Below are 12,615 nucleotides of genomic sequence, written 5' to 3'. Positions count from 1 at the left end.
GGAGTAGGTTTCATATTTGTATTATACCACTGGTGGACACAGACAGAAGAGGGCCCCTATACAAGGACAATATATGGGCTCTTTGCAGCCCAATAGTTCATTATAATGCACAATTTCACCTGCTTTGGAGATGGAAGTTGGGCCCCTTACCTCTTGGGCTCCTGTGCGGTTAGACAAGTTGCACCAGTGGTTTGTTCACCCCTGTAATACATTATGATTATGCTTCTACAGTGTCATTTTATTCAGTGGATGCATAAACAATGGAATTTGTTGCCATATTATATATCATTACATTATTTGTAGGGTCTGATCCGAGCAGTGAAGGAGCTGGATTATGAAGTGTGCCTGGGAAGATATACTTTGATAGTAACTGCCACAGACAGATGTCCCATTTTGCTACGTCGCCTGACATCAACCACTACAGTATGTATAGCTGTATCCTACTAACCATTGTCTCCATCTTTGTACAAGCAATCTAAGTTACCTGATCACAAAATACAGACTACCTAACATGGTATCTATATTATGCTAATGGAATCCTGTGATACGAAATCTGAAATTCCCTACTTGGACACTACTAATAAACATTTTATAAATGGACCATGCTGGTGCTAAAATGAAATAAAAATATGCTTGTCTTGTCCTATTGCTCCTCTATGCTGCTGCTGGTGTCTCTTGGGGGGGGAGTCTATGTTGTCAAGTTCTCTGCAAGTCGGAAAAAAGGGATCATTGTGAATTTTCCAGTCAGATTGGATGCAATAGTCACATGACATTCTCCTCCTTGGAAGAGACAACTCGTAAACGAGTGGGGAGACACCAGCCACAATAGACCCATTATAAGTGTTAATTAGTAGTGGACATCTCCTTTTAAGGTGAATTTTCTGAAACATTTTCTATTTGTATCTAAAAAAGAAGACATGGAGTTTGTTGGCTCCTAAGGACTTAGCATATTTAAATTTAAGTGCCTGATCTTTATCACATCCAATATCCTCTGTCAGAGGAAAGACAAAAGACCTTCAGACACCTTTGAAAGGCAGTTGGTCCTTCTAAATTGTGTTGCCTTTTCTGACTTAGATCTAATGTGTATGGGTAGCGTAAAGGGAATCTGACAGCAGGATTTCAACCTTCAAACTATTTATATGGGCATGTAACTCTGTCAAAAACAAGTCCAGTAATATTTTTACATGGTCAGTCTATTCCTCCATTACTGGGAAATCAGAGTTTGAATTGATTTGCAAATGAGACTGAAGCACTATTTGTAGATCTGTGACTCCAGCTCTTTTCCCCGCCCAGCGCCACCTCGTCCTGCATGAATGACAACCTCTAAGGCCTCTTTCACACATCAATTTTTTACCGTCAGTCGCAATCCGTCATTTTGTTAAAAAAACGGATCCAGCGCTAACTCCGTTTTTTTCTCAATGAGTTGTATTAGCGACAGATTGCGACAGATGGCTTTGCATTTCATCCATCGTGCGACGGATCTGTCGAAAAGTGTTTGTCCTGGCGACGAAGCCGACATCCACATGAATGCTTTTTGTGTGCGTCAAAAAAACGGACGGTCACGGATTTGTCGGTGTCCGTATTTTTCATAAGTTAAGCCTATGGGCGCAGGATCCGTCGCAATCCGTCAAATGATGGATTCCGGCGACGGATACGTCTTTTAGTAACCGCGCATGCTCAGATGTGTCTCTCTCTCTCCTCTCTCTCTCTCTCTAGTCCAATATGGGTTCATATAGGATTTCAATGGCAAATAACCTTTGCCATAGAAAAATGTGCTACGACGGATCCGTTTTTTCACAGGATTCGTTGCATCAGTTTTACCACTCTCTGCGACAGATCCGTCACATCAGTCACAAAACGGATTGTGACTGATGCAAAAAACTGATGTGTGAAAGAGGCCTTAGCTGTGAGATTTAAGGCAAAGGAATCATCAGTTACTCAGAAGGCAGTGGTTCTGTGCAGAGAATAGAGCTAGAGTGACAGAGGTTTCAGATCTTCAGCCTCATTTCCATATCAATTCAAATGCTGATTTCTCAGTAATAAAGGAATAGATTGGCCATGAAAAGTTATTGCTGGATATGACTTTTAAAGAATATATATAATAGTTGTTTTTTTTTGGGGGGGGGGTAAACCTTTCTGACAAATTCCTTTTAAGAAAAGCAAATTAATTTGTTTGTAATAATCATAAAGTTAAAGCATAAATAATTTTGGCACTTTTTTCATTTTTGTCTGAAACATTTTCCAAAGCAGACCCTAAAAATAAAATAAAAAAAAAACAACAAAACAGTAAAAATACAAAAATAGTTGTAAAGCTAAACATGTTTTTATTAGCTGAAATCCAAAGGTATTGTGGCCTTGATTTACATATTATTACAATTATTGCGATAGCATGCTTATAATATACAGTATGTCTTCCCAGCATTTTATTCCTGGCCTAAATATTTTTTTCCCACAGGTCTTAGTCAATGTAAATGACATAAATGACAATTGGCCACAATTCCCAAAGCCATATGAAGGACCTTTCGAGATAACAGAGGGACAGCCAGGTCCAAGAGTTTCAACTTTCAAAGCTGAAGATAAAGATGCAGGTCTTAATGGTCAAGTAGAGTACAGTATTGTTGGAGGGGATATTCTTGGTAAGTGTAACGTGGTAGGAATCTCATACAGCTGAGTAGTTTATGGATTCAACATTTCTCAACTGCTAATTTGGAAGAGGTTAAAAACTTGGGTTTGAACATCAAGTTAAAGTTACTAGCCATCCACATATCATAGTTATTGGAGGTCCATGAAGCTGATATATGTCATCATAGATATTTTTTTTTCTTACTAGCAAATAAGTTCTTTAAGGTAACTAAGTCGGCTGTGCTTTCTGAATTTTGAAGAGCCGCTCCTTTATTATAGGAAGTAGTGGCTGGAATTATGATGTAGGGAAGCGAAATATTGCATCAAAGTCTAATGATTATGACATTGAGTGGTGATTTACTATATTTTTTAATCCAACCTATCTGAGGACAACATGGCATTGAGCCCAGGGTGCCAAACTCAGAAATATACCATCTGCTAAAAGGGATTGACCACTACTTTTTTATTGATAGCCTATCCTCAGGATGGACCATAGATATCTAACTGGCCGATCAACTGTTACCGGTGCTGGCCAAAAGTTCTCAATGTTACCTAAATACAGCAACTCTATCATTTCTATAGCTACTGCAGATCCATTTCCTGTTCAGATGAATAAGGGGTGCACCTCTAATGCCTGCCCAACCACAGCTAATAAACTTCAGACTGTCACTGGTGCCAGTAACAGCTGATCGGCCGATGTGCTGGGTCCATCAATAAAAAAGTAGTGGCCAACCTCTTTATTTCTGGGGGGAAAACAGACTCATACTCTTTCTATGTAAGTGAACCCAGAATGATCTTTTTTTTTTTGTAAAATAAAAACAGTAGCAATTTTTATTAGCTGTTATACATTTATTACCTATTCTGTGGATAGGTGACATGTTATTCAAAGGACAACTCCTTTAAGCATTACGTGCAATGACAGCTACATTCAATCTCTAGAGAAAAGAGCTTGTAACATGCTCTCTTTATCTAGTAAATCAGCCACCTCTGATACACTGCAGAGGTGGTCAGTAACCTATGCAACAAATAGTACATTTGAAAATTAAAAATCCCTCCATTCACAAAAATGGAGAGAATTTTTTAATGGGATAAATATCAATTTAGCATTTAACCAGTTGAGACAGCCCCCTTGGAAAATAAACCTTAAACACTGGTAGTCGTACTCCTTGCAGGACAGCATGATGTTTTCAGTAATGCCATTTTTCTTTCAATACAATTTTTTTAATCACTTTTTATTCAATTTTTTTGTTTGTCAGCAGAATGAAAAAGCTTCTTCTTCAATTTTTGTTGTGTCTATATTTTATTTGTTAACGATGTTCATCTTGTGGGTTATGGTACATTCTTATAACTTTAGTTGTTCCATATTCGGCAATACCAAAAGTGTACTTTTTTGTTTACTTTTGCTTTTACATAAAACAGCTTTTTTAGCAGAAAAAAAATTCCATTATTTTTTCGTACTTTATTTCGATTTACATTTTTTCATTTTTATCAAATTTTTCTTCCCATCAATATTTTCACTTAGTCACTATATGGTACTTTTAAGTTTTACTAATATTGGATTACTGATCCAATATTCTGCAATACTATTATACTTCAGTTTTACACTGACAGTTCACCTGTTAGACCCTGCTTATTGAAGGGCACCTTACCAGGCTCACCCAAAGGCCATTACTTGGCCTTTGGTTGGGGGTGCTCATAGACTTAAAGCATCATTCCAGTTACTAAGCTCCCTGTCATATACTTACCTTCATCATTTACTGACACCGTTCCGGTCCTGTGGTACTATCTTGTGACTGTACAAGGCCAGAACGAGGCCATGATGTCATTAAGGCTTGTCGGCATGCTCCTGCTTCGGCTTTTTCTTTGCTGTTCCGAGGTTGTCTCGGGAGCTGGAGCAATAGGCCACATGCATCAGTTAGGCCATGTGTTTGAGACCCTGCTTTACACAGTATTGATATAGAATGTGTGTGGAGGTATTAATCCCTTACCAACATATTAGGTACTGATACATCATCTGTTGGCCCCTTGACTTTAATGTGTTGTCAAACGACTAGCTCACATCTTTCCCTGCACAGGATGGCTGAGTTAATCAGCTATCATGTGCCTCTAACAGCTGTGGGTGGATCGGAGTTCCACCCACAGCTGTAAATCTGTTAAATGCCGATGTCAATCTCTGACAGTTGCATTTAACATGCTACGACAGGGGAGGTTCGTGACTCCTCCTGCCCATCTGCATGCCAATGGGTTGTCATGACAGCCAGAGGTCTAGTGATGACCCCCGGCTTGTCAACATGATTTTCTCCTGTGAATTCTGATTTATGGCCAGTGTTCATAGGTGGCCATAATTCGTGCCATACAAAGCAGTGCAATGGCACTCACTGCTATGTATAGTACAAGCGATTGGATGATCGCAACTTCAAGTCCCTAAGGGAACTATTAAATACAACAAAAAGTTAAAAAATAATAAAAAAAAACCTTAAAATATGAAAAAAAAAAAACAAAGTTCAAATCACCCCACTTTTGCCCCATTACAAATAAAGCAATAAATAAATATACATATTACATATCGCTGAGTTTGTAAAATTCCGATCTATTAAATTAAAAGTAGTTGTGAAACACTGGAGCTCAAAAAGGAAAAATAGAAATGTGTGTAAATATAATTGCTTTTATTTTTAGTACTATTAGGCTGAGGCCACAAGGGGATTAGTGCGAGTCCTCACATGACACTCGGCTAATGCTCGCAGCACAGCGGGAGCCGAGTGCCATGTGTGTGTCATGCGACTGTGGTCCGATTGTGCGATCAGACTACAGTTGCGGAGGGGAGAGCCAACGCTGCGGAGGGGAGGGCCAGCGCTGGGGAGGAGAGGGAGGGATTTATCGCCCTATCTCCTCTATTGCCGGCTGATGCGAGAATCGCACTGCTCTCATGTTACACCAGTGTAACGCAAGTGCAATGCGATGTTTCTCTCGCCTCTCTAGACTTGAATGGTGGCAAGAGAAACAGGATTGCATTATACCTTCAGCATGCTGAGATTGTTTTCTCGGTCCAATTAGGGCTGAGAAAACAGATCGCTCATGGGACGGGCCCATAGAGTAATATTGGTCCGAGTGGAAGGCTATTTTTTATTGCATTCCACTCACTCCATATTACTCGCCGTGTGTACTGACCCTTAGAAGGATGCTGCAAGTGTTAGGCAGGGTCCGCGTAGGCGCCTGTCAAGGAAAGAAAATAAGTTTAAAATAGGAACTACTGCACTATCCTATGTATGAAATACCTAAATGGATAGGAAAAAAAAGGTGGGAGGGGGTGACAAAATACCTGCACTAAGTAGTTAAAGTGATATCCCACTAAGGATAGTGGTAGTGTACCAATATTAATGCTGGAAGTAAATAGTTAAAATGAGTGGAATTATTGTATGGTGTAAATTAAAATATATGGATGGTAATTCAAATGTAAACACAGATAAGTTAAACAAACACAGAAGGAGAGGAAAAAACTAAATCCGAACCCCAAACCTCCCCTCCCAAAAAAAAAAATTAAATGCCCATGGCGTGAAGGGGTTAAAAAAGAATCATAAAAATGTTGTTGACACCCAGCATGTGTACTGTTGTGCTGCTGGGACCTATTTTACCCATTATTATCTTGAGAAAAATGTAGTCCTCAATTAGTTGTTAAGTTAGTTGTTATGAAAAAGTAAAAAAAGTAAATAATTTCAGTGGTTAGGTTATTTTTGAGCTGCTCTATTATTATCCATGGGATTCTCAGCTATTACATTAAACTATCACTTTGAGTCTTTGTTTGGAAATCATATTTTTTTAAAATTCTTATAAAACGTGAAGGGACTAAATTATGAAACAAGATTCTACTTCAGTTTTTTCAGCCACTTCTGCAAAAATCAAAATAGGTTACATTTTTTTAAATGACACTTAACCACTTAAAATGAATTTTTCTGAGTAGTCAAATGCTTTAACAGAAAAAAAGCAACCATGTACATCAAATACACATTCGTTAAGAATTTGTTGTATGGGTAACACTGCATTGGCTGCTCAGTAAGGAGCATATATACTGAAAGATTATCGTTAGCGAGCCTTCTTATGAGCATTTGTTTTTCAGTAGCCTTCCAATGTAAACTGGCTACCAATCAAAACGCTTCTTCATCAGTAGAGTTGAGCGCGGTTCGTGGTTCTACAGTTCGCGGTTCGAGTGATTTTGGGGGCTGTTCTAGATCGAACTAGAACTCGAGCTTTTTGCTAAAGCTCGATAGTTCTAGTTACGTTCGAGAACGGTTCTACCAGCAAAAAGCCAAGCTAATTACCAGCTGGCTTTCCGCTGCAATAGTGTAGTCACTCTGTGACTCACACTATTATGAAATTTCAGCGTATAGTGTGCGGGAACAACGCAGATCACTGCTGCTGGGATAATGGCGATCGCCATTTTTTTTCCCCTTGTCTTCCTTCCCTAAGCGCGCGCGTGTAGTGGGGCGGGCCAGCATGTCAGCCAATCCCAGACACACACACAGCTAAGTGGACTTTTAGCCAGAGAAGCAACGGCATGTGTGAAAGGATGTCCATGTCACATGTCCCTGCATTTTAAAAACGGGTATCTGCCCGTCAGGACGCCATTATATGCCTTCTGCGTCTGGGTGTCAGTCACCGCTGGCCTAGCTCCTGTCTCCGATACTGCTGTGTACGCTGTACACACAGCGCTATACAGAATAGGGATAGAAGTTTCTTTTAGCCCTTGTAAGGGCTAATAACAGCAGGCTCAGAGCCATAGGTGACAGTCAGGTCTGTGGAAACAGATTTTAACAGCTACAGATAAGAGCGTCTGTGTAGCTAAGGTCAGGGACTTCCTCGCTGCATTTCCCCATTAGGAGGGATATAAAGTGAGGCTTCCTTTCCTCTAAACAGACCCACAACCCTGCCACTGTACCCTCCTGCCGTTTGCACACTCCAGCTCATTGTTACTAAGCCATTATACTAGCAAATACTGAGTAAACTTAGTGGCATCCTAAAAGTGGCTGTTGGACTTCCATTAGTGTCCCACTAGTGCAAATCTATTTGCAGCACCTCTGCATTGCACACTCAAGCTCATTGTTACTAAGCCATTATACTAGCAAACACTGAGTAAACTTAGTGGCATCCTAAAAGTGGCTGTTGGTCTTCCATTAGTGTCCCACTAGTGCAAATCTATTTGCAGCACCTCTGCATTGCACACTCAAGCTCATTGTTACTAAGCCATTATACTAGCAAACACTGAGGAAACTTAGTGGCATCCTAAAAGTGGCTTTTGGACTTCATTATTGTCCCACTGGTGCAAAGCTATTTGCAGCACCACTGCATTGCACACTCAAACTCATTGTTACTAAGCCATTATACTAGCAAACACTGAGTAAACTTAGTGGCATCCTAAAAGTGGCTGTTGGACTTCCATTAGTGTCCCACTAGTGCAAATCTATTTGCAGCACCTGTGCATTGCACACTTAAGCTCATTGTTACTAAGCCATTATACTAGCAAACACTGAGTAAACTTAGTGGCATCCTAAAAGTGGCTGTTGGACTTCCATTAGTGTCCCACTAGTGCAAATCTATTTGCAGCACCTCTGCATTACACACTCCAGCTCATTGTTACTAAGCCATTATACTAGCAAACACTGAGTAAACTTAGTGGCATCCTAAAAGTGGCTGTTGGACTTCATTATTGTCCCACTGGTGCAAAGATATTTGGGGCACCTCTGCATTGCACACTGAAACTCATTGTTACTAAGCCATTCTAATAGCAAACTATGCTGCCAGTTTAAGGGCCGTAGTTGCATTGTCAGGGATAGTTATTGTTGTTTATTCTGCTGTTAATAAAGCTAGACCACCGCTGAAATCTACACCACCTCTCAAGTTTTACTACCACATTTTAAGTGCACAATCTTGTCGCAATCAAAATGAGTGGCAAAATGACAGATGCTGGTGGAAAGGGGAAGAGGCGTGTTGGAAAAGGAAAAAAAGGGTTTGTCAGTGGGGAAGGTGGAAAAGCTCCATTAACATCTGCTGAAGATAGACCATCTTCCAGCAAAAGTAAGATGTCTACTACTTACCGTGGACAATCCGATGTGCTCCCTTTTTTACGGACACGAACAACTGGAACAAAGGTTGATGATGGCCAAATAAAGAAAATGCTTGACTGGATCTCAAATGGTTCAAAAAGTGCCCTCTCCGCCACCTCAACTACCGCATCCAAAAAACACCAGTCCTCTGAGTTGTCATCCCAATCACACTTGCTTTCTCCCAGCTCTGAAGTCTCCATCCGCCCTGCACAGTATGGTGGAACTGAGATGGCTGAGTCTGCAGAGCTGTTCAGTCACACTACAGCCTGGGAATCAGAGGTCTGCTCCCAAGCTACAGTGAGTACAGACCAGGAAATGGTCTGCAGTGATGCCCAGAACCTTTGTGACTCTGATTCAGGCCATGAGGACCAAGTTTCTGAGCATAATGTTGACCCTTATTCACAAACTGTGACGCCTGTTGTTATAGACAATGAGGAACATACTGATGATGATGAGACGCAGATACCAGATTGGGATGACAACTTAAATATTGGTTCATGTCAGGAAGAGGCTCGGTGTGAGGGTGAGGGGAGTTTAAACACAAAGCTTGATGAGGAAGTTCTAGACTCCACCTACTGTCAACCCACAGTCAGGCACTCGAGGAGGTCAACAGAGGCAGTGGAGGAGGATGCTACTGATGAAGAAGTTACCTTGCGCCTTCCTGGACAGAGGAGTAGTACTGGTAGCACGTCTACAACTGCATCCTCAACCACCACTCTGCCTCTGAGCACTAGTCGGGGGGGGCTCAGCAGGTCGCATTCCCTCTAAGCCTTGCCTAGCCTGGACCTTTTTTGACATAGCAAAAGATCGCACAAATCATGTGATATGTAAAATTTGTCGTAATTCTGTTAGTAGAGGGCAAAACCTCAGGAGTTTGACAACTTCTTCCATGAATCGTCACATGAATAAATATCACATGTCCCAGTGGGAAGCTCACTGTGTTGCAATGCGGTCTAGCGGAGCGAACCATTTACCGCTTACCCCTTCAAGTGCATCCGTGCGCTCTTCATCTTCTAGGACTGTGGGGACAGCTGTCACACCTGGTTTTCCACGCACAACTTCCACCACTGTAACCGCTACAGGCAGTTTGCTTGGTAGGTCGTCAGTTGGTTTGGAAAGGGAAACAAGTGCGTGTGTACAGCTCTCTCAGACATCGATAGCTTCAACGTTGGATGAAGGCAACATCATGTCTACACCTGCACTTTCCTCACAAACCTGCATTTTTTCAGGGACACCTTACTCACCACCGTCTACACACAGCAGCCAGATCTCTGTCCCTCAGATGTGGACAAATAAAAGGCCATTTCCTGTGACCCATGACAAAGCTAAGAGGTTGACTTTTCCCTCGGTAAGGTCTTGGCTGCCGAAATGCTGCCTTTCCGCCTGGTGGACACACAGGATTTTAGAGACCTTATGTCTGTCGCTGTGCCCCAGTACCAGATGCCCAGTCGCCACTGCTTCTCTAAGAAAGGTGTGCCTGCGCTACACCAGCATGTCGCTCACAACATCACCGCTTCCTTGAGAAACTCTGTGTGTGAACGGGTGCATTTCACCACCGATACTTGTACCAGTAAGCATGGACAGGGACGTTACATGTCGCTGACTGGGCACTGGGTAACTATGGTGATAGATGGTGAAGGGTCTGCTGCACAAGTCTTGCCGTCCCCACGACTTGTGTGTCAATCCTCTGTCTGTCCAAGTTCCACCACTGCTTCTGCCTCCTCCACCTCATCTGGGTCCTCCACCTCCGCCCCAAGCCTGCCTGGTCAGGCCACCAGCGTTGCAACTGCGCAGAAGGAATAACGCACCCCTCATTACTATGCTGGCAGCAGAGCACAACGGCATCAGGCGGTCTTTAGCTTGAAATGTCTTGGAAATAAGAGTCACACAGCGGCTGAGTTGTGGGCAGCTCTGGAGACTGAGTTTAATAAATGGTTGTCTCCACTCAACCTGCAGCCTGGTAAGGTCGTGTGCGACAATGCTGCAAACCTGGGTGCGGCCCTTCACCTGGGCAATGTGACACACGTGCCCTGTATGGCTCACGTGTTGAACCTTGTTGTCCAGCAATTTTTAACACACTATCCCGGCCTAGATGGCCTTCTGAACAGGGCACGAAAACTGTCTGCTCACTTCCGCCGTTCAACCACCGCTGCTGAGCGACTTGCATCGCTCCAGAAGTTTTTCGGCTTGCCGGTTCATTGCCTGAAATGCGATGTGCCGACACGCTGGAATTTGACTCTCCACATGTTAGAGCGACTGTGGCAGCACCATCGAGCCCTGGTGCAATACGTCATGATGTATAGCCTGGGACAACGAGATGCAGAGGTGGGGCAGATCACCCTGATGGAGTGGTCTCAGATCAAGGACCTATGCACCCTTCTGCACAGTTTCGACATGGCGACGAATATGTTTAGCACTGACAATGCCATCATCAGCATGACAATTCCAGTCATTTACATGCTGGAGCACACGCTAAACACTATTCGGAGTCAGGGGGTGGGACACAAGTAAGGGGAGGAACTAGAGGAGGATTCATATGCGCAAGAGACAACAACATCACCAAGGTCCAGACGTTCATCATCACCAATGCGGCAGGCATGGGACCATGGGGGACAGGGATCAACAAGGGCGCATGGTAGCAGGCGAAATGTTGAGGAAGGTGCAGGAGAACATGAAGAAATGGAGGACGAACTGTCCATGGACATGGAAGACTCAGCAGATGAGGGAGAGATGTCAGAGGAAGAAAGAACGGTTAGCACCTCTATGCCACAAACACAGCGTGGACTTGGTCCGCATGGCTGCGCAAGACACACGAGCGCCTTCTTGCTGCACTACCTCCAACATGACTCTCGTATTGTCAAAATTAGAAGTGATGATGACTACTGGCTTGCCACACTATTAGATCCCCGGTACAAGTCCAAATTTTGTGACATAATTCCAGCCATAGAAAGGGACGCACGTATGCAGGAGTATCAGCAGAAGCTGTTACTCGATCTTAGCTTGGCTTTTCCACCAAACAACCGTGGTGCAGGGAGTGAATCTCCCAGTTGTAACTTGACAAACAAGGGACGGTCTCGTCATCTTCAACAGTCTACCCGTACCAGCAGCACCGTATGTGGTGCTGGTAACAGCAATTTTATTGAATCTTTTCATAATTTTTTTAGACCATCCTTTGCAAGGCCACCAGAGACAACAAGTCTGACACATAGTCAACGGCTGGAGAGGATGATACAGGAGTATCTCTAAATGAACATCGATGCCATGACTTTGCAAATGGAGCCTTGCTCATTTTGGGCTTCAAATCTTGAAAAATGGCCAGAGCTCTCCACTTACGCCTTGGAGATTTTGTCGTGTCCAGCTGCCAGCGTTGTCTCTGAACGTGTCTTCAGTGATGCTGGGTGTGTGCTGACAGATAAGCTCACGCGTCTGTCCAGTGACAATGTGGAAAGACTAACGTTCATCAAAATGAACAAGTCATGGATCCACAAGGAATTTACTACCCCTGTGTCATCCTGGGGAGAGTAAATGCTTGTGGATTTTGAATGTGCTTGATGCAAATCTACCTGTGAAGTGTAAAACTGGGGCACAAGTGCTGCCACTGAAGGGGTGGGTGTGTGTGTGGCCCAATTTTTGGAAAAAAGGGAGACTCCGCTTGGAGTAACCCTTGCTTGCTGTGTTTTTAAAAGGAGCCAAGATGAACAAGTCATGGTTCAGCAAAGACTTTGCTACCTACCTCGGTGTCATCCTGGGGACTGTTAAGTATGGCGTATTTTTGAATGTGCTTGATCCAAATAAACCTGTGAAGTGTACGACTGGGGCACAAGTGCTGCCACTAAAGCGGTGTCTGTGTGGCCCAATTTTTGGAAAAAAGGGAGACTCCGCTTGGAGTAACCCT

General features: G+C 43.0%; 1 protein-coding gene across 2 annotated transcripts in view; it reads left to right on the top strand.

Moving 5' to 3' along the window:
• Nucleotides 1–12,615, top strand: part of CDH23 (cadherin related 23) — a 1,872,161-nt gene that overhangs the window by 1,637,674 nt on the left and 221,872 nt on the right. For both annotated transcript variants that reach the window (XM_075348968.1, XM_075348971.1), the window contains exons 38-39: nt 304–423; nt 2,456–2,636. In XM_075348968.1, the coding sequence (XP_075205083.1) occupies nt 304–423; nt 2,456–2,636 (301 nt within the window). The remainder of the gene's footprint in view (nt 1–303; nt 424–2,455; nt 2,637–12,615) is intronic.

This window comes from Anomaloglossus baeobatrachus, chromosome 5, assembly GCF_048569485.1.
Source record: "Anomaloglossus baeobatrachus isolate aAnoBae1 chromosome 5, aAnoBae1.hap1, whole genome shotgun sequence".
Lineage (NCBI taxonomy): Eukaryota > Metazoa > Chordata > Amphibia > Anura > Aromobatidae > Anomaloglossus > Anomaloglossus baeobatrachus.
This window is presented reverse-complemented; position numbering and strand designations above follow the sequence as displayed.